This window comes from Electrophorus electricus, chromosome 4 (genome assembly GCF_013358815.1).
Source record: "Electrophorus electricus isolate fEleEle1 chromosome 4, fEleEle1.pri, whole genome shotgun sequence".
Lineage (NCBI taxonomy): Eukaryota > Metazoa > Chordata > Actinopteri > Gymnotiformes > Gymnotidae > Electrophorus > Electrophorus electricus.
Genome location: NC_049538.1, coordinates 31,389,469 through 31,411,565, shown reverse-complemented (window position 1 = coordinate 31,411,565; position 22,097 = coordinate 31,389,469). Strand labels below are relative to the sequence as shown.

Genomic DNA, 22,097 nt, shown 5'->3' with positions numbered 1-22,097 from the left:
TCCACACCCTCACCTCTCCACCCCTCCATACCCTCACCTCTCCACCGCTCCACACCCTCACCTCTCCACCGCTCCACACCCTCACCTCTCCACCCCTCCACACCCTCACCTCTCCACCCCTCCACCTCTCCACCGCTCCACACCCTCACCTCTCCCCACTCCACACCCTCACCTCTCCCCACTCCACACCCTCACCTCTCCACCGCTCCACACCCTCACCTCTCCACTCCTCCACCCCTCACCTCTTCACCCCTCCACACCCTCACCTCTCCACTCCTCCACCCCTCACCTCTCCACTCCTCCACCCCTCACCTCTTCACCCCTCCACACCCTCACCTCTCCACCCCTCCACACCCTCACCTCTCCACCCCTCCACCTCTCCACCGCTCCACACCCTCACCTCTCCCCACTCCACACCCTCACCTCTCCACCGCTCCACACCCTCACCTCTCCACCGCTCCACACCCTCACCTCTCCACCCCTCCACCTCTCCCCACTCCACACCCTCACCTCTCCACCCCTCCATACCCTCACCTCTCCACCGCTCCACACCCTCACCTCTCCACCGCTCCACACCCTCACCTCTCCACCGCTCCACACCCTCACCTCTCCACCCCTCCACACCCTCACCTCTCCACCCCTCCACCTCTCCACCGCTCCACACCCTCACCTCTCCACCGCTCCACACCCTCACCTCTCCACCCCTCCACACCCTCACCTCTCCACCCCTCCACCTCTCCCCACTCCACACCCTCACCTCGCCACCCCTCCATACCCTCACCTCTCCACCGCTCCACACCCTCACCTCTCCACCGCTCCACACCCTCACCTCTCCACCCCTCACCACTCCACCCCTCCACCTCTCCACCGCTCCACACCCTCACCTCTCCCCACTCCACACCCTCACCTCTCCACCGCTCCACACCCTCACCTCTCCACCGCTCCACACCCTCACCTCTCCACCCCTCCACACCCTCACCTCTCCACCCCTCCACCTCTCCACCGCTCCACACCCTCACCTCTCCCCACTCCACACCCTCACCTCTCCACCGCTCCACACCCTCACCTCTCCACCGCTCCACACCCTCACCTCTCCCCCCTCCACACCCTCACCTCTCCCCACTCCTCACCCTCACCTCTCCACCCCTCACCTCTCCACTCCTCCACCCCTCACCTCTCCACTCCTCCACCCCTCACCTCTTCACCCCTCCACCCCTCACCTCTCCACCTCTCCACCTCCTCCTGAAGACATGGCAGACAGTTACTGACTGGAGTAAAAATACACTCAACTTCACTCAGAGAATCTGATCATTAGTGATAAAGAGCGCAACAATTATTAATAGCTGGACTTTCTCTCTCTCTCCCTTACACTCTATCTGTCTCGCTCTCTCTATCTGTCTCTCTCTCTCTATCTGTCTCTCTCTCCCTTACACTCTATCTGTCTCTCTCTATCTGTCTCTCTCTCCCTTACACTCTATCTGTCTCTCTCTATCTGTCTCTCTCTCCCTTACACTCTATCTGTCTCTCTCTCTCTATGTCTCTCTCTCTATCTGTCTCTCTCCCTTACACGCTATCTCTCTCTCTCTCTCATAAGCTCTCTCTCCCTTACACTCTCTCTCTCTCTCTCCCTTACACTCTCTCTGTCTCTGTCTCTCTGTCTATCTGTCCCTCTCTCTCTCTCTCTCTCACTCTCTCTATCTCTCTCTCTCCCTCTTTCCTCTTTTCCCTTATACACTCTCTCTCTCTATCTGTCCCTCTCTCTCTCTCTCTCTCTATCTGTCTCTCTCTCTCTCCCTTACACTCTCTCTCTCCCTTACACTCTCTGTCTCTCTCTCTCTATCTGTGTCTCTCTCTCTCTCACTCTCTCTATCTCTCTCTCTCCCTCTTTCCTCTCTTTTCCCTTATACACTCTCTCTCTCCTTCTCTTTTTCCTGCTTCCTGACAGTCTTTTCCCTTTATACCGGAGTGCACTGACATTCACGGCTCTGTTATTGCTGATCGCTCCGGACTGCTGAGCTGGATCAGGTCAGCGAGTGCTCCGGGTCCAGCATGCACTGCCTCCGGCATGTGCTCAACGCTTGTTTGTTTATTAATTTCCTTTAGCTCTGCCAGCTGATAAATTGTGATAAATTAAAAACCTGCTGCTGTTTAAGGGTTCAAAGTGTGACATTATTAAGCTGACAAAATTCAACCTGTTCACCAGTTTGAATGAGAAACTGTCATGTCTTTGAATTCCTCGCCATCCTTTAGGGCTTCCTTACCGTTAGACTGCATGACCTGAGCTGTTTGGTCTCAGATTTATGATCTCAGCTGCTGGTCAGGTTCTGAACACCACATATGAAACCAAGAGGCACAGAGACCTCAAACTGTAACACCACTGTCCTGTTTCATAAAACACACTGATGGACTGATTGTTCATTCATCCCTCCATAATTTAATTATTAAACCACTCATTCATTATAATTCAGTGTTTTACTGATTTCAACTCTGTCATGTTGTTGTCTGGTGTTTGAAACCATCACCCAGAGTGTGGTCACGTTGACCGGTCACTTTAAATCATATTGTCCTAATAATTTAATTTAATATTCATTTCTGAAATGTTATTATGAGTGAGTGAAGCAGCTAAACAGAGGCGGAGCTGCTGAACACATCAGAGAATCTGATTAACTACCATTGAACAAACACCACCAGGTCTGAGTGAACAGCCCATAATGTCCTCAGTGCATGAGCCAATGTCATGATGTCACTTCCACAATAATGAGTGTAGCACAGTGACATCAGCGGGGACTAAATGGGGATTTGCTGTGGGGTGAGAGAAGGGACTCTTGCTCATCCGTATGTGAATTCATTCTTTGTGCATGACAACATTCCTGAATGTTTGGATTTTATCTGCTCAAAATGCAGCGCTAAAGTGTTTTAAATGACAGCATCCACTCTGGCAGAGGTGGAACCATAAAACCTCTAAATGCTCATTAAGACACATTTACATGCTCGTTAGTAATGAACATGAGAATAACATTTTGAAAGAAAGAACCTTCAATTCTTTGGGACTTGCTGAGATCATCTTTGGTAAATATAGTATATGCCTTTGAATACCATGGGTATGCATTGCAAAAAAAAAAAAAAAAAGAAGTAAAAATGTAAAAAAAAAAAAATTATATATATATATATATATATATATATATATATATATATATATATATATATATATATATATATATATATATATAAAATTATTATGTATATTTTATATTATATAATTATATGATATTATACTATATTATATTAATATATTATTATTATTATTATTATGTATATTGAGGCAGAGCAGTGGTTGTATATGATGGCAGAACAGGTTGAAGAATGAGGTTGAAGAAGAGGATGTATCTGAGGGTGTAGATGAGGGTGGAGTAGAGCATGTATCTGAGGGTGTAGATGAGGGTGGAGTAGAGCATGTAGATGAGGGTGGAGTATGGCTTTTCTTTACTCATGCTCACATTTTTCTGTGGGTTTTATCTGTGTGTGTACCACATTGTCTGATCTGTCACATACTCACGAGTGGTACGTCCCGTTTATATCACGCTGACGGCCATGCCTTTTCTCTTGAAAGTCAGTAGAAGCTATCGTTCCAGACAGGAAGCTATTAGAAAGGTTCCTGTTACCACACTGCATTGGTACAGAGTACGTTTCACAGAAGGCAGTACAGACCAGGTGTCCTCCGTGTTTATAGGAAAGAAACAGTAGACACACACCTGTGGCCACATCCATGCAAACGCTAAACAGCCTGGTAATTAAGACACGGCCAAAATCCGTTAAAATGTTAGAAAGCAGCTCCACAAAGCCCTCAGGTAACTGCGTTGGGGTGAGGCAGATGACACAAACCCATGAGAACACAGTGATGAGGGGTGCGGAAGTTATTCTGCCCTGGAGAAATGTGCATACAGAATAACCCAACACAAGGCAGTCTCTCTCATTCACATGGGGGACACCGAACATTCATGGACAATGTTGCGTTTCATTTAGCATACTAACCATGAAAGACATTGTTCCGTGACTTAACAGTCAGCTGCCTACGGCACGTTTGGGAATATCGGAATGTGTTTGATGAGCATTGTATTTCTTACGATTGGTACCTTTCACTAATGTTCTGGGGGCGGGGCTGGTGGGTTAGGGGTGGAGTTATGAATAAAAGTAGCATGAGTCACTGTGGTGGGGTCAAACATTATTATTATTATTATTATTATTATTATTATTATTGTACCATCAACATTAGGGAGGCTCCTGCCATGTGCGGTCAGCGTGGAGTCAGACAGAGTTCTCGGGCTGACTGCCCAGAATCTAAACCATCCAGCAATTAAGCACAATCCTGATCAAATTCAACGTTTTTTTTGTGTCCTAACCATTTTAATCTCCTTGCTTCTCCCACCCTGATGCCTCATCTACGGAGGCTTTAGAGTTTGAATGGAGGAATCCCACACCGTCAGACTTCGCCTGCATGTGTGGGCTTGAAAGAGAGCAGGAACTTAGAGCCTGTGTGTGTGTGTGCAGGTGTGTGTTAGCACAACAGCACAGTGAAGTCTTCAGGTAAAGTCTTCAGGCCCCGAGGTTGTGCTTAAATCTGAGGCTCTGTGAAGACCTCCAGAAGCTCCAGAGGATGCTACTGAAGAGTGATTGAGGAAGACTCTTTATTCGTATTCTTGTGTGTGAATGTGAAGTCAGACACCTGCAGCAACAAGTCTGGCCAGCATGTCTCACTTAGTAAAGGGTTAAAGTTCAAATTTCCAGTTTGGTGAGTTTTTGTATAAGTTGTATGAGGACGATACAGGCATGCCGAGGTGAGGGAAGGTTCTGCAGGCGCTCGTCTGGTCCCGATAAACTAACAGCGCTTTCCAACAACTCAGACAGTTTCATCGCCATTCCTCAATTTTCAATCATGAAAGACAATTCCGTTCTGGAATGTTTATCTTAATGTGGTCTGAGATTTCCAAGCGTCACTCTAAAGTGAGCAGTGCCAGAACAGAAACCCTACACAGAACACACACTGCACATTAGTCTTTTGATTTACACACACACAGAAGACAGAGGTTCAGCATCAGGGCAGGAACTACTGACAGACACGCCTTCCCACAACACACAGATGATCAGTATCAGCGCAGGAACTACTGACAGACACGCCTTCCCACAACACACAGATGATCAGTATCAGCGCAGGAACTACTGACAGACACGCCTTCCCACAACACACAGATGATCAGTATCAGCGCAGGAACTACTGACAGACACGCCTTCCCACAACACACAGATGATCAGTATCAGCGCAGGAACTACTGACAGACACGCCTTCCCACAACACACAGATGATCAGTATCAGCGCAGGAACTACTGACAGACACGCCTTCCCACAACACACAGATGATCAGTATCAGCGCAGGAACTACTGACAGACACGCCTTCCCACAACACACAGATGATCAGTATCAGCGCAGGAACTACTGACAGACACGCCTTCCCACAACACACAGATGATCAGTATCAGGGCAGGAACTACTGACAGACACGCCTTCCCACAACACACAGATGATCAGCATCAGCGCAGGAACTACTGACAGACACGCCTTCCCACAACACACAGATGATCAGCATCAGCGCAGGAACTACTGACAGACACGCCTTCCCACAACACACAGATGATCAGCATCAGCGCAGGAACTACTGACAGACACGCCTTCCCACAACACACAGATGATCAGCATCAGCGCAGGAACTACTGACAGACACGTCTTCCCACAACACACAGATGATCAGTATCAGGGCAGGAACTACTGACAGACACGCCTTCCCACAACACACAGATGATCAGTATCAGCGCAGGAACTACTGACAGACACGCCTTCCCACAACACACAGATGATCAGTATCAGCGCAGGAACTACTGACAGACACGCCTTCCCACAACACACAGATGATCAGTATCAGCGCAGGAACTACTGACAGACACGCCTTCCCACAACACACAGATGATCAGTATCAGGGCAGGAACTACTGACAGACACGCCTTCCCACAACACACAGATGATCAGCATCAGCGCAGGAACTACTGACAGACACGCCTTCCCACAACACACAGATGATCAGCATCAGCGCAGGAACTACTGACAGACACGCCTTCCCACAACACACAGATGATCAGCATCAGCGCAGGAACTACTGACAGACACGCCTTCCCACAACACACAGATGATCAGCATCAGCGCAGGAACTACTGACAGACACGCCTTCCCACAACACACAGATGATCAGTATCAGCGCAGGAACTACTGACAGACACGCCTTCCCACAACACACAGATGATCAGTATCAGCGCAGGAACTACTGACAGACACGCCTTCCCACAACACACAGATGATCAGTATCAGCGCAGGAACTACTGACAGATGCTGGCGTTTTTCCTGCGGATTAGCGGGCTGCTCAGGTCAATCTGTTATTTAACGAGTTAAGTTTAGAAGAATATTAATGTTTAGGGATCTTTAAATCCTTTTAGCATGTGAGTAGCTAGAAACAAGCATTCATTAATTCTATATGAAGAAGATTACTGCGATTTAGATAAGAACATGACAAAGTGAGTCAGGGGTTGAGCTGGCGTGTGGCGCTCCCTCAGCAGGAGAACGCGCCTGGATCAGCTCGGGGCTGGGCCATGAATGTAGATGTTACAGTGTGTGTGTGTGTGTGTGTGTGAGTGTGTGTATACACATTGTACGTGTGTGTGTGATACTGGCATCTGTATGAGGCTATAACACACTCATCTCTGATCACACTCAGCACGGCGTTTGCGGCTCTGTTTTAAACAGCACTCCAGATATGTGTGTGTGTAGGTGTTCAGGTTGGCTGCTTTGTCTAATAAATTCTTTTGTGGCATAAAGAGAGAATATTGAGGCTGTATATCAGGAAAAAAAAAAAAACCGTTCTACCCTTATAATAGAAATTACGTTTATAATAAAAAACATTAACATTTATTTTAATTCATGTTTTAGTTGCTTTGAAGTGAACGACTGGGGTTACGTATGAAATGAAATCAACTCTGTTAAATGAACTCTGTTCTCCACACTGTAAACTGGCCTCCTTAATAAGAACTTTTATCAAATCATAAATCAGATATTTCTGAGTCTGCTGTCGTGGTTCCCCTCCTCACTTGTCCCTCGAGATTCAGCTGCACGCCAAAAACAAAACAAAACAGGCAAGCGGGGAATAATGCAGGTTAATACGGTTCTACTGAATTAAACCTTTGTCCACTGTTTTCACTGGCAGTCAGCACACTGTAGCATGATACTGAGACTTCAAAACCCCATGCATAATTTATTTTCAGGTGACAGACGACTAATTGGCTAATTGTGAACGTAATTGCTCTCTAATTGTGTACCTAACAGATAAATGGTTGGCAGTGAAAATGCCTCCTACCAATCGCAGGATTTTCAAATGTCAGAGAAACAGAGAAGGCTGAAAAGGGGCGGAGCCTTACCTGCGTGCCGTCACTCAGAAACACGAGCGACTGTAGTTGAGATTTTTCACTGAATCATATCACGCATATTCTGCACCTGTGGCAGTTAAATCGATGTCACAGACTAACGATGACCACAGTCTTTTAGGATAAGATCGGTGGATGATTTGGTTAGGAGTAATGTGTGTTATTCCTCTCTTCACAAAAAGGATCTGCATGAATCCTTTACATAAAAGGCGAGGCTGGCATTATGGTTGGCACCAAAGGCATAAAGCCGACCTCACTATCCCAGGCATATCCTCAACTTGGACTATTGGGGTATCAGAGACTGGTACTAGTTCTGAGTAGATGAGACTAGTCTCTACAGTGATAATACTAGGTCAAAAATAATATTAACAAGTGAAAGGACATTCAAAGACATGCAAGGACATACAAAGACATGCAGGGACATACAAAGACAATGAAGCTGAACTAAGAGCAGGTGTCTGTATTCTTCTACTATGAACAGAACGGTTTAACATTACAGACAAAAACAGAAAATGTATATGCAAGTACTGTATATGTGTGAGTAACATTTAGATCTACTCTGAACATTTAGATCTACTCTCCTCAACATTTAGATCTACTCTGAACATTTAGATCTACTCTCCTCAACATTTAGATCTACTCTCAACATTTAGATCTACTCTGAACATTTAGATCTACTCTGAGCATTTAGATCTACTCTCCTCAACTTTTAGATCTACTCTCAACATTTAGATCTACTCTCCTCAACATTTAGATCTACTCTGAACATTTAGATCTACTCTCCTCAACATTTAGATCTACTCTCAACATTTAGATCTACTCTCCTCAACATTTAGATCTACTCTCGACATTTAGATCTACTCTTTTTCTTTTATTACTTCCAAGAAAATAAAAATATTACTGGCGCATCCCAACAGTGGCACCTGAATTGTCAACAGCGTCCATATGGACTTGAATCATCTCCTCGTCGAGGAAACACTTTCACATCGAGCTAAATGTCCCTACAGCGGAATAACGTTCCCTGCTCACTGAGCCAATGGAACACAGCTAGACTGTGCGGGAAGAAATGATCGTTCTTCTTGCATTTTAATGGATCTCTCACATTTACACATTGTTTTTTAAAATAAGAATTTCATACACAAAGAATCAAATCTAATGTTGCTGTGTTGATATTACCATAGGAGCTGAACCTGCTTTCAGCGGTAATCGCACTTGAATTGTTATGAAGATATGTAAGCAAGTCATTCTAATTCTGTACATTTGACTCCTGGACATTATGAAATGTCATCCACTCCAACGCAGCGCAGATCTCCTCAACTTTGGTCTCCAACTCTGCCATTCACTTCATCTCCTCAAATAGTTGGAGAACTGGGAACATTCTGCAGTGCCATCACAGAACGACGGCGAAAAAAAGAACCTTGGGCTTATTAAATTTTAATAAGGGTCTTACAGTAGCTCCCTCCCTCTCTCTCTCTCTCTCTCTCTCTCCCTCTCTCTCTCTCTCTCTCACTCTCTCTCTCTCCTCTCTCTCTCTCTCTCTCACTCTCTCTCTCTCTCTCACTCTCTCTTTCTCTCTCTCTCTCTTCCTCTCTCTCTCTCTCTCTCTCACTCTCTCTCTCTCTTCCTCTCTCTCTCTCTCTCTCTCACTCTCTCTCTCTCTTCCTCTCTCTCTCTCTCTCTCTCTCTCTCACTCGCTTACTTTCTCACTCTTTTTCCGTCTCTCCCTGCCTCTTCCTCGCTGTTTCTCTCTCTCTCCATCCTCCCTTCTAAACATTAAAAACCCTGCAGTCAATCTCCATGGAATATTCCACTGCCCTAATTATTATCGATATTCTTCTTTTAAAACTCATGACTTTCTTTCCCTGGAAAGGCTGAAATTCAGTTAGCTGGAAATCTCCTTTCTCCGCTATTCCAAAGCTGCTTTTCCATATCAACAGTAATGAGAGGCTAGTGAGCCGTAGTGATCTGAATCTGAATTTTCCACTGATAGGTGTCATAACCAAGTCGATATGATTATCACACAAGCGTAGCTCGATAGCAACATCTCACAAGGAGGTGGCTGTTAAGACTGAAGGAGTCCATTTCATATCCCTCTAAACAGAACATGACATTAGAGTTACACAGGAATCACAAAATCTCACATTATAGTGTCACAAAAATAAAATCACATTCCAGAGGCAACCACAACGCTTGATCGTGGAATATGACTCTTCTTTCAATGCATGTATCTCTCTCTCTCTGTTTCTCTTTCCCTCTCTCTCTCTCTCTCTCTCTCTGTCTATAAACAACAGAAAAGAGTTTAAACAGGTCAAACAAGTCTTAAAATCAAAACAGAAAGTCACTCGGGCAGGTCAACCAAACCAACCGGGTTAGAGCACCCTCTGACAACCGGAACTGCAGCAACTGTCAGAGGAGTCTGTTCGTTTTACACATCCAGGAAAAAGAGGTCGTCCTGACATCAAACACACCTGAAGGGTTAAGAGTGCGCAAGTCAGAACACTGATCTACCTGAAAGAAGAGCAGCAGGGCTTCAGTGAGTGTCGGGCAGATGGACAGGTGGACATACAGATGGAGTGATACTGCCCCAGCAGGGTGGCACCCCCTGCAGGCCGAGAGCAGCCAGTGCTCTGGAGCAGTGTGACACCATCCTCACACCGAGGCTGGGACAGAGACGTCTGACAGCTCACAGAGATCACACACTCTTCACATCGTCTCTGCATATGCCCGTATCGCAAAAAAACATCCGTAGTCATTAGAATAAAATCACATTATATACATAATTATTCTTATTTTCTCTATCTATTTGCAGTTAATTACATCATGAAAGTGTCTTTATGGTAGGTTGACATGCAGAGATAAGCCCTGACAGCGCTCTGTGGCAGGGAAACAGTGGAACGATATCTGCACTCTGCCGAACAGCATGTCAGGATTTCACATGCAGAACAGAAGTTAAAACACACAGAACAAGGCCGTCTTCACGCACATCAAAGCTTGAAGGACAGAACGGCCGAGCTCTCTCATGATAATCGCCTTAAAGCTCCCGTACAAGCAGGAGAGAACTTTCACCTGAGATCTTTCATATGAAACATGAGCTTATGAAGTCCCTTAAGACTGTGTTTGAGCTCAACAAGAGTCAAGACATTTAGGAGAACAAAAATGTGTCTTCAAAATGCATTTGGTAAAAACAAAGTCATGATCCCTCATCAGACACCCAAAAAGGTTTTTTAAAAAGTCCACCCAAAAAAGTCTAAATAAGTCCATCTTACAGATAAGTGCAGTTACAGCTGTTACAAGACCTCGATACACAAGAGCTGATCTGCTGGTCACATGAGCATTACATGGTCACACCTGTCAGCAGGTGCAGGTGAGGACAAACTTTCTGGCTCAACATGTCCTGCTCTTATGCCAAATTTTGGCATTAACAGTGATGGCTGTAAGGTATCTGTCAGATGCTCAACACGCTGAGAAGATCAGGGCTCAGGAAGACAGCGATGCTCAGGAAGCAGACATCACACACACTCTGTCACACACACACAGTAGTGAGTGAAGCTGTCCTCCCTGAGCACTGTCCCAGACTAGTGAGTGAAGCTGTCCTCCCTGAGGACTGTCCCAGACTAGTGAGTGAAGCTGTTCTCCCTGAAGACTGTCCCAGACTAGTGAGTGAAGCTGTCCTCCCTGAGGACTGTCCCAGAGTAGTGAGTGAAGCTGTCCTCCCTGAGAACTGTCCCAGACTAGTGAGTGAAGCTGTCCTCCCTGAGGACTGTCCCAGAGTAGTGAGTGAAGCTGTCCTCCCTGAGAACTGTCCCAGACTAGTGAGTGAAGCTGTCCTCCCTGAGGACTGTCCCAGACTAGTGAGTGAAGCTGTCCTCCCTGAAGACTGTCCCAGACTAGTGAGTGAAGCTGTCCTCCCTGAGGACTGTCCCAGAGTAGTGAGTGAAGCTGTCCTCCCTGAGGACTGTCCCAGACTAGTGAGTGAAGCTGTCCTCCCTGAGGACTGTCCCAGACTAGTGAGTGAAGCTGTCCTCCCTGAGAACTGTCCCAGACTAGTGAGTGAAGCTGTCCTCCCTGAAGACTGTCCCAGACTAGTGAGTGAAGCTGTCCTCCCTGAGGACTGTCCCAGACTAGTGAGTGAAGCTGTCCTCCCTGAGGACTGTCCCAGACTAGTGAGTGAAGCTGTCCTCCCTGAGGACTGTCCCAGACTAGTGAGTGAAGCTGTCCTCCCTGAGGACTGTCCCAGACTAGTGAGTGAAGCTGTCCTCCCTGAGGACTGTCCCAGACTAGTGAGTGAAGCTGTCCTCCCTGAGGACTGTCCCAGACTAGTGAGTGAAGCTGTCCTCCCTGAGGACTGTCCCAGACTAGTGAGTGAAGCTGTCCTCCCTGAAGACTGTCCCAGACTAGTGAGTGAAGCTGTCCTCCCTGAGGACTGTCCCAGACTAGTGAGTGAAGCTGTCCTCCCTGAGGACTGTCCCAGACTAGTGAGTGAAGCTGTCCTCCCTGAGGACTGTCCCAGACTAGTGAGTGAAGCTGTCCTCCCTGAGGACTGTCCCAGACTAGTGAGTGAAGCTGTCCTCCCTGAGGACTGTCCCAGACTAGTGAGTGAAGCTGTCCTCCCTGAGGACTGTCCCAGACTAGTGAGTGAAGCTGTCCTCCCTGAGGACTGTCCCAGACTAGTGAGTGGGCAGCACACAGTAATCCACCTCCTCCTGGATCTGACACGTCATACACGATGAGCTTACACAATGAACTTCATACCTGTATGTAAACATCTTACTCCTGGATTTACGTAAACATATATACTACCACAGTGTTCAACCACGACGTTCAACCACAGCATTCAACCACAGTGATCTCACTCTAGTGCATTTAGCACTTCATCATCATTTTAAACCATAACTGACTTTAAAGACGAACACATTTCATACTGTTACGATTTAGTGATTTAGCTGTAACAGTCAAGCCTTCCTGTTGAACAACTGTTATTCAAATTAACAGCCCATAAGACTTGAATACCAAGTGCTCATTAACATGGACACGTTTGGCATTGACCTTTTTTAGGCAGTGGAGATTCTGGACATTCTTCTCTGATGCTTTTGGATTCGACATTAATGTAGGCAACTAAATGTCGGCCATGGAGGTCGTGAAACCAGACGCCTGGATCTGCCCCGTAAATGCTGCTGTCTTTAAATTCTCCTTCAAAGCCACAATTAAAAAGATCATGTTACTAATTGATGAATGAACAGGTGCTTCTGAATTCCGAATTTTGCTTATTTTACCCTGCGGTGTTTTAACGAGGCTTGTTTGTTCTAGCTCACTCACCCCGAGTTGCATCAGAAATACACATTTCTCTGCTAAGTAGGTTAGCGAGAGGCTCGAGGCGATTTCACCAAGCGTCGCTGTAGCAATGACCCACACCGTCTGTCCTCCTCCTCAGCCCGGCCTGACGCCTTCTTCACTGCTTCTCATGGTACGATGACTGGAAGGCGTCCCGCTCCAGTGTAATGTCAAACTGGGAATGCTCAACAGGGCAAAACGTGAGGCTAAAGAGAATCTCGCTCCACCCCGTCACACGTGATGACACGTTAGGCGACACGTAGACTAACTTTTCAGGGATTATAAAAACCTGGGAGCGTTTTGGATGATCACAGCCGTAATCCTGCGACTCCACGCTTTTCCTTGCCTCCTCTCACTTTTCCGCGTGTACGCTAACGTTCCCTCTCCACAGCACGTCTGGACAGCCAGGAGGCGCTAGAAGGCGTACGGGAGTCGCGGTGTCCCTCATCCTCTCCTGCACAGGGATGGCTGACACGGATCTTCCCAGAGAGGAAACACACGCCTCTGCGTCATATCCAAGCCTTTGTAATTACCATCATTTGTCAAATGTATGCATGATGTATAGTCAATTAAAACGGGTCCAAAAAGGCCTCGTAGAGTTGGCTGAGTGTGGAATGAGTGATTAATGCCGCACTATTACAGTAGTGCGAGAGGGTGATCTTGGGAAGAACTCTGTCAGGCACCTGCTGGGACTCTGTTCCACGGAGAAGAAATCTGCATGGGTGACTGATACCACGTAAATGAGAAAGGGAATGAAATGCCCTGATTACAACCGACCACCGAATGTTTCAATGACATAAGATATATGAATCCAGCTGCTCGAGTATCCAGCACATCTAAGCACTGGGGTCCAGGAAATCGTCAACAAGGGCTTTTCACGGAGCTTCTGTGGTGGTGTGTTCCCGTAGATGCACTTCACACAGAGCAGAGATAAAGCACACAAAAGGAAACCAAGGCCTCCGACAAAGTCGTCTCCCTGCCATCGCCCCGGGTTTGACTCCACCCCTAATGATGTACGTTTTTTTATTTTCCTGCCTGTAAAAAATTTAATTAAGTACCAAACGCTCTGGGGACACTCCAAATGCATCTACTGAATGAGTAATATTACAGGGACACAATGTATGTGTTCTTACGTGTGTGTGTGTGTGTGTGTGTGTGTGTGTTGTGTGAGCAAACCCTCCAGAACAAACAGAAAACAGAGAAGGGAGTAGGTGCTGTTTATCTAATTTATCTAAAACCAGTCATTTGCATCAAAGCTGAAGCACTCTGGCGTAATGATAGCCAGCATGGCAGTGGAAATAGATGGGGAATGAGCTCCCTTCTCACTCAGTGAGCTTATTAAACACTGGGCTTCGTGCCCGGGCACAAAAAAGTCTCTGCACCCTGTTCCACTGCACTTTGTTCCACTGCAGTCTGTTCACTGCATCTTACTCACTGCACCGTTCACTGTCTACTGTAGCGCAAGTTGCTAAAGTCAGTATGGGGACGCTGCTGTGCCCAGTTGCTGCTACAGGTTTCTAAGACGTGCTGATACAGCCCTAAGGATGTGAACTACAGAAGTCACACCTTCTTAGTCAGTCATATTACTTATTCCACACATCTGAATAGAGAGGAACAAGACTGACATGATAAAAGTCGCTATCATCAGATCATCAGACTACGCTGGTCTTTGTAGTGAAATTAGCCAAGGCCTTCAAAGTTACTGTATTTCACAAGGACACTGACCCCATACCGTGTGCTCATTTAAATATGCCTGCCAATTCCTTACACACTCGTGCAATTCAAAGCAAAAGGGCACGGAATCTCCCACTGTGACGACATGAGATCATGGGGATGCACTACGGTTTGGCCAGTGACTCGCTGTGGTGACAGGGTATGAGTGTGGAGTCCCGGATCCTCAGGCTCGGTGGATCCTAACAGTGAGCTACACACTGGTTGCCACGGGCTCAGAGTCTGGGTGTCTACATACTGGGTGCTGACGGCACCGTTTTCGACTCTGGTTCTGTATGATGCAATGTTGAGTAAAAAAGACTTTAGAAGAAAACGCTGGAACGGACGCTCACCACACAATGACAAAAACAAAATAAATAAGTAATATAAGAATAATTTAAATTCCATGTGGAATGGGATTTTATATGGTGTCCCAAATAGCCAATTTGCCTTTGAAACTGTCCCTAATAGCATTGTGTTACAATTTAGCAACATAATCCCATTATAACTGCTAGGAAGGTTACATGCCACACGGAGCAATTATGGGGTGGAGAAGCGCGAAACTTATTTAACCCATAAAGATGGAAAACAAGGGCTGGTTCCTGAAGAACAACACAAACACAAACAGCGACCACACACGAGGAACAGCAATGAAAACACGAGGCTTGGGTTACAACCACCAGCCAAGTGACACAGAGCCACACGGGGTTTCTCAAGACAAGCGGTAACACGAGATAATGACACAGGTTACACGAATGAGAGGTGCGAGACAGGGTAACCATGACGATAGACACAGTAGGCGGGGCCAAATGTGACACATGCAACTCGTATATTTACTGTACGGCAACCTTCACGAGGCTCCAGACTACTCGTGGTGTAGCAAAAGACACTTTTATGACAACGATATTTTCTGCATGAATGATCAATGAAATGAATAACGCACGTCCAGTTGGAGGCTAGCTGGACTCTAGCTGGACTCTAGCTGGACTCTAGCTGGACTCTAGCTGGACTTATATAGTTTGTTGCCTCTGTTCTTTGGGCGTGTCAGACAGCAGAGTTTCTCAACCGTCTGTAGTGTGGCCACGGGGAGCAAAACGTCTTCTGAAATTGAAACTGGTGTTGAATTAATGACAGGATCAATCGCATTGGCTTTTCATAAAATTGGGTCCAATATTTCCTTCCTTCATTAGAGCGTGCGGGAAAAAAAGAAAAACGCTATGTCGCCATAAGCAGAGCTCCACAAACTACCACACCTCATGAAATCACTCAGAGATTACAGAGTGCGCCACTATATTTGATATTCTTCTTATTAATATTATATTAAAAAAGACTTTGGTGGGCTGGTATGAAAGCAATCATGTTTTAATTTACTTCTGCTCCCCAGAGTGTCTTGGCTTACACGGTGGTTTTGAAGGAAAATAAATGTGGAGAGGATGTGGTGTTGGCGTAACCCGACATCCAGCAGGGTCAGGTGTGTCTTCTGCTCAGACTGGTGTCCACACCAGGCCGTGAAGGGACAGAGAGGACACACTTGGATTCACCTGTTCATTTTCTTTTGCTTATGCATTATAAGTAATGGGGAATGGTTTTCCCGAGGTCTACAGTTTCACTGTGGTTTTCTGTATTGTATGTGACACAGTGCCGGGTTGCCCATGGGTGTGTGTGCAGTCATGTGTTCACTGAGGGCACACGGTGTGAAAGGAAGCGAAACATGGCCATGCAAACTCTATGTCACAGTCCTCTCATATTTTCCAATATTTCATTGTGCTTCGGGTCTTTCTGGGAATTCAACAGATTAATATCTGAAACCCAGAATGTCCAGTCCAGCAATGGGGTCCGCCCCCTAACCCCCGCCATCTGCATAATTACAGGGCAGGCTTAGCTTAGGATAGGGAGAATATTCGGACATTTCCATAAATCTGCATGCATGTCAGTGCAGAGAAGCACAGATGACACCCCCAACACAGCACAACTGAAGTAGACACTGCTAATCTACACGGCAGAAACACTCCCAAAGTGGAAGTGGAGAATTTTTATTTTATCATTCATGCAGTGCAGATCAACATAGAATACTCTACATGCTGCAAATGTAATCATATGAAATGTGTGTGTGTGTGTGTGTGTGTGGTGCATGATTGTGTGTGCTCATATGTGTTTATGTGGGTGTGTGCGCATGTGTGTGATTATGTGTGTGTTCTGGTGACAGGAGTGTTGGGGTAATGGTAGTGTATGGAGGTTCCACAGCATCTAAACAGCTAAACAGATCTGAAGGGTGTTTCTGTGTCTCTGTGTGTGTCTGTATGTCTCTATGAGTCTGTGTCTCTATGTGTGTGTGTGTGTGTGTGTGTGTGTGTGTGTGTGTGTGTGTGTGTGTATGTCTATGTGTCTGTGTGTTTCTCTGTGTCTTTGTGTGTCTCTGTATGTCTCTATGAGTCTGTGTGTCTGTGTGTGTGTCTGTGTGTCTCTATGTGTGTGTGTGTGTGTGTATGTCTATGTGTCTGTGTGTTTCTCTGTGTCTTTGTGTGTCTCTGTATGTCTCTATGAGTCTGTGTGTCTGTGTGTGTGTCTGTGTGTCTCTATGTGTGTGTGTGTGTCTGTGTGTCTATGTGTGTGTGTGTGTCTGTGTGTCTCTATGTGTGTGTGTGTGTGTGTGTGTGTGTATGTCTATGTGTCTTTGTGTGTCTCTGTATGTCTCTATGAGTCTGTGTGTCTATGTGTGTGTGTGTGTGTCTGTGTGTCTCTATGTGTGTGTGTGTGTGTGTGTGTGTGTGTGTGTGTGTATGTCTATGTGTCTTTGTGTGTCTCTGTATGTCTCTATGAGTCTGTGTGTCTATGTGTGTGTGTGTGTGTCTGTGTGTCTCTATGTGTGGGTGTGTGTGTGTGTGTGTGTGTCCAGATCGCTGAGCTCCGAGATGACAAAGTGCTTCACTGCCTCTCCCAATCAAACACAGTGACATAAAAAGATTGAAAGAGAAACTGCAGGCAAGATTTGCCATCATGCAGCTTCAACAGTGAAACACTGTCTATTTTTCCATGAGATAAAAAAAAAAAATAATGTTTTTGACGGTGACTTTCACCAAATAACTTTTTCTTTCTGGAATCAGAAAATAATTCTTTAGAACACAACTACTTTGGGGGTAAATCTGTTGCTACTATGTTTAAGCAATAAAAATCTTTAGTTTAATTACACCTCTCAGAATTGTCACACAAATAACTACAGAACCAGCAGTCATAACAATAGCCACCCACATAAAACTGATTTATGCAGATTGCAGTGCTGTGTCTCTCACACAGCTTAGAACACCACCTTTCCCACGCTATTGTGCAACCTGTTAGTGAAGCTGTCACTTTCTGAAGAGAAAGAATTTCTGGTAGCAAAACTAGCATCCCACAGGCAAGACATTACTGCTGATCCCAGAGGAGCTGAGAATGCACTAACAGACATTACTGTGAATCTCCGAAGAGCTGCAGTGTGCTGAGTTCTGACAGTTCTTACTGCAGATTACGCCACTGTGTGGGGATCGTCTAGTCTGGCTTGACCCAGCGACAGCCATAGAGAAGCTTATGTGTGCTGACCACACCGAGCACATGTTCAGCCCATGTGCTGCCAACATGTGCTGCCTTCCAAACACACACACACACACACAGTGCGGTTTGTGAGGATTGCTGTACATCTGGATAGCGAGTGACACAAAGCAGATTGAAATAGTTGAGGCACATGGAGATCCATCTGCTGGTAAGATTATTAATATATCAGTGTGAAAACTGTTCAGATGTGACCTTCTTTATGAGTAATATGTGACTTTCCTGTTAATGTTAAGCGCCGCTTCACTGATTTTCCTCCCAGTCTCCTGGGTTTGGGGAGGGTTTCTGATACTGGGGGGAAATGTTACATTAAAGGAATATTTAGTGTAAACCTCAAAATACATATTTTATTAAGATGGATTTAAAAAACAAGTGTTTAACAAAAACAGCCTGAAAGTATTTTAAATTATTCTGATGTGGTTTTGCTTTGGTTGTTGTTGTTGTTGTTAACGCTGGAGAATTCCTTTAAGACAAACAGAAGTAGGTGTTGCCAGAGAAGCAGACCACACTGAGCATGTTTTCCAGCCACACCAGGGCAGCTGGGGCAGAGGTCACACAAGAGCAGCTGGGGCAGAGGTCACACAAGAGCAGCTGGTCAGTACCACCATTTGCATATACTGGTTGGTACTGCCCCCTTTATGCCCAAACTGGACCACACAATAGAGTGGAACCTCTACAAGACCGAGAGTGGAACCTCTAAAAGACCGAGAGTGGAACCTCTACAAGACCGAGAGTGGAACCTCTACAAGACCGAGAGTGGAACCTCTACAAGACCGAGAGTGGAACCTCTACAAGACCGAGAGTGGAACCTCTAAAAGACCGAGAGTGGAACCTCTACAAGACCGAGAGTGGAACCTCTAAAAGACCGAGAGTGGAACCTCTACAAGACCGAGAGTGGAACCTCTACAAGACCGAGAGTGGAACCTCTAAAAGACCGAGAGTGGAACCTCTACAAGACCGAGAGTGGAACCTCTACAAGACCGAGAGTGGAACCTCTAAAAGACCGAGAGTGGAACCTCTACAAGACCGAGAGTGGAACCTCTACAAGACCGAGAGTGGAACCTCTACAAGACTGAAACACAGTAAATGAAATGATTATAGTTTTCAGTCAGACTAATTCATCGAGTCCAGCCACGTTTCCATTGCTGATATAAGCATGTGGAGTGGGCCAGAACAAACCCTGCAGCAGACATTTTCCAGCAGGAAATCTCTTCTGTGTAGCGACTGTTGTCCCCTGCCTGGATACGCCATGCCACCAAAGCTTTTGTAAACATTACACAAATCAAGTGGATTATTTTATGAGTGATAGAATGTTTTGTTGTTTTGCTTGGCCACTGCAACTGTTAGTTCATGGGGGTGAGAACAGTGTTGATGAGACTGGCATGTTGTAAAGGAACTCTCCCCAAGACCCAGTCAAACACTGCTGAAACCTTGAAGCTGTGGTACTGACAATGTGAGACTGTCTCACAAGTTTAACATAAGGAGCTAATGGACTTTGTGATCGACTGTGGGGAAGTTGGTGTCGTACCTTGTAGAAGAGGTTGATCTTTCAAGAACCTTCCCACATACTCCACCTGGTACTCCCGCACCTGGAAGCCAGGTGAGCAGGTGCCCTCCTCCAGCTGGAGCACCTCCTTCGTCTCCTCCTGAGTTCTGATGCATGTGATCTGAGGACAAAGAAGCACAGAGCATCAATACCAGCCTTACCAATACCACCCATACAAATACCACCCTAATCAATACCACCCTTACCAGTGCCACTCATACCAATACCACCCTTATCAATATCACCCAGACTGATACCATCCATATCAATACCACCCTTACCAATACCACCCATACCAATACCACCCTTAGCAATACCACCCAGACTGATACCACCCATATCAGTACCACCCATACCAATGCCACCCTTATCAATACCACCCATATCAACATCACCCATACCAATACCACCCATATCAATACCACCCATACCAATACCACCCTAATCAATACCACCCATATCAACACCACCCATACCAATACCACCCTAATCAATACCACCCATATCAATACCACCCTTACCAATACCACCCATACAAATACCACCCTAATCAATACCACCCTTACCTATGCCACTCATACCAATACCACCCTTATCAATATCACCCAGACTGATACCATCCATATCAATACCACCCTTACCAATACCACCCATACCAATACCACCCTTAGCAATACCACCCTTACCAATATCACCCAGACTGATACCACCCTTACCAATACCACCCCTACCAATACCACCCTAATCAATACCACCCATACCAATACCACCCTTAGCAATACCACCCTAATCAATACCACCCCTACCAACACCACCCATACCAATACCACCCTAATCAATACCACCCATATCAATACCACCCTTACCAATACCACCCCTACCAATACCACCCTAATCAATACCACCCATACAATAGCACCCTTACCAACAGCACCCATACAAATACTACCCTTATCAATACCACCCTTACCAGGTACATTAGTTCCTGCCACATGTTGCTTATGATTACAGTATTTACAAACCAATTACCACTGAAATAACAAACCCCAGAAATGAATGCCATAATTCATCTTTTCAACAGGGCAGGCATATGTGTTTTCTGGTTATTATCAGAATAAATGGTGTGAACAGACAATATATTTCTTTCATAAATGTCTCACTGATCATTGAGACTCTTCCACTGGTTTCCTGACATAACAGTTAGTCCGGAGAAAACTACATCTTCCCCCAAGACGACCTTTCCTTTAATCTGTTTGTTATTTGCTGTAATCTGTTGCTGTAATTCTCTTCAACACAGACCTGTATTACAAGGAATCCTCATTTTGTTAGTGGCGGGTGAAAAGTAAACACCTTTCTCAACTGCAAAAGCCAGGCAGGTCCTTGGTAGGTCATTATAATTAAAATGAATCAGCACGTTCTTTTTCTTCCCACAATAACAGAATGTCTCTACATAAAATGAAAACACAGGTCTCATCCAGAAAGCTCTTTAAGTCAATTGAAGCAGTTCAAGGTTCCTCTTAGCAAGGTGGCTTTGCTCTCCTTTCAAAATGAAAGGTAATCACTTCGTTTCCAAAGCCAGTAGGCATGTCTAGGTTGAGGCATTTTGGTTGATGTCGTGGGCAGAGAAGTTGAAGGTTGACATTGTTTCTGGGTTGGTGAGAGCGCTCTAGGCACGGAAAACACATCCGTCCATCCGGCTGTCAGTCTCTCTTGCTGCTGAAGCCATTATTAGTCCTTCACAGCTGTTTTTATCCTCATCAATCACCATGTCAGGCGGGAGGAAGCACAGGTTCCCTCCACTGCTGGCATGAGCATGGACCGACGTGATCGTCATCCCTCCCCAGACTGACAGGAGCTCCACGCTGGGACAGGAAGCAGAACAACTTAAGCAAAGCAGCTATATGTTTACATAACCGAATTTCTTACACCGTGTTCCAGCAGTTAGGTGGATGTACTTTGAATACAGAGAGCACAGTTGCCTACAGACAACACAGGCTTTTGATACTAATCACGATGTTCAGTTCACGATTCAACACATCCATCTGCATCACGATATCACAGTCAAATCCCAATCCTGTAGAAGCTATAGAACAAACCCTTATACTGGCCTTAGGGAGCTAAAGGCTTAACATAGCGGCCATATCCACATTATATTGTTATATGGTTATGAGTACACTGATGTTTTTAAATGAAAACATAAATTAATTAATAATATTGCAAAGATTTACAATATCAATACAATATTGTGAATCCCAAAGAATCCGACTTGCATTATCGACACAGATTTAGTGTAAACTATATAGAGTATAGCCTACAATATACTGTAAATTGTATTTTGTGTGCAGTACAAATTGTTTTGTGTTTGTGTATGGCCGTAATATTCCTAGAGTTATGTGCCATATA

At 45.7% G+C, this 22,097-nt stretch overlaps 1 protein-coding gene across 2 annotated transcripts in view; it reads right to left on the bottom strand.

Moving 5' to 3' along the window:
* The window catches only part of cdh13 (cadherin 13, H-cadherin (heart)), a 267,459-nt gene that overhangs the window by 173,652 nt on the left and 71,710 nt on the right, over window positions 1–22,097 (bottom strand). For both annotated transcript variants that reach the window (XM_035525754.1, XM_035525755.1), the window contains exon 2: window positions 19,677–19,815. In XM_035525754.1, coding sequence (XP_035381647.1) covers window positions 19,677–19,815 — 139 coding nt within the window. The remainder of the gene's footprint in view (window positions 1–19,676; window positions 19,816–22,097) is intronic.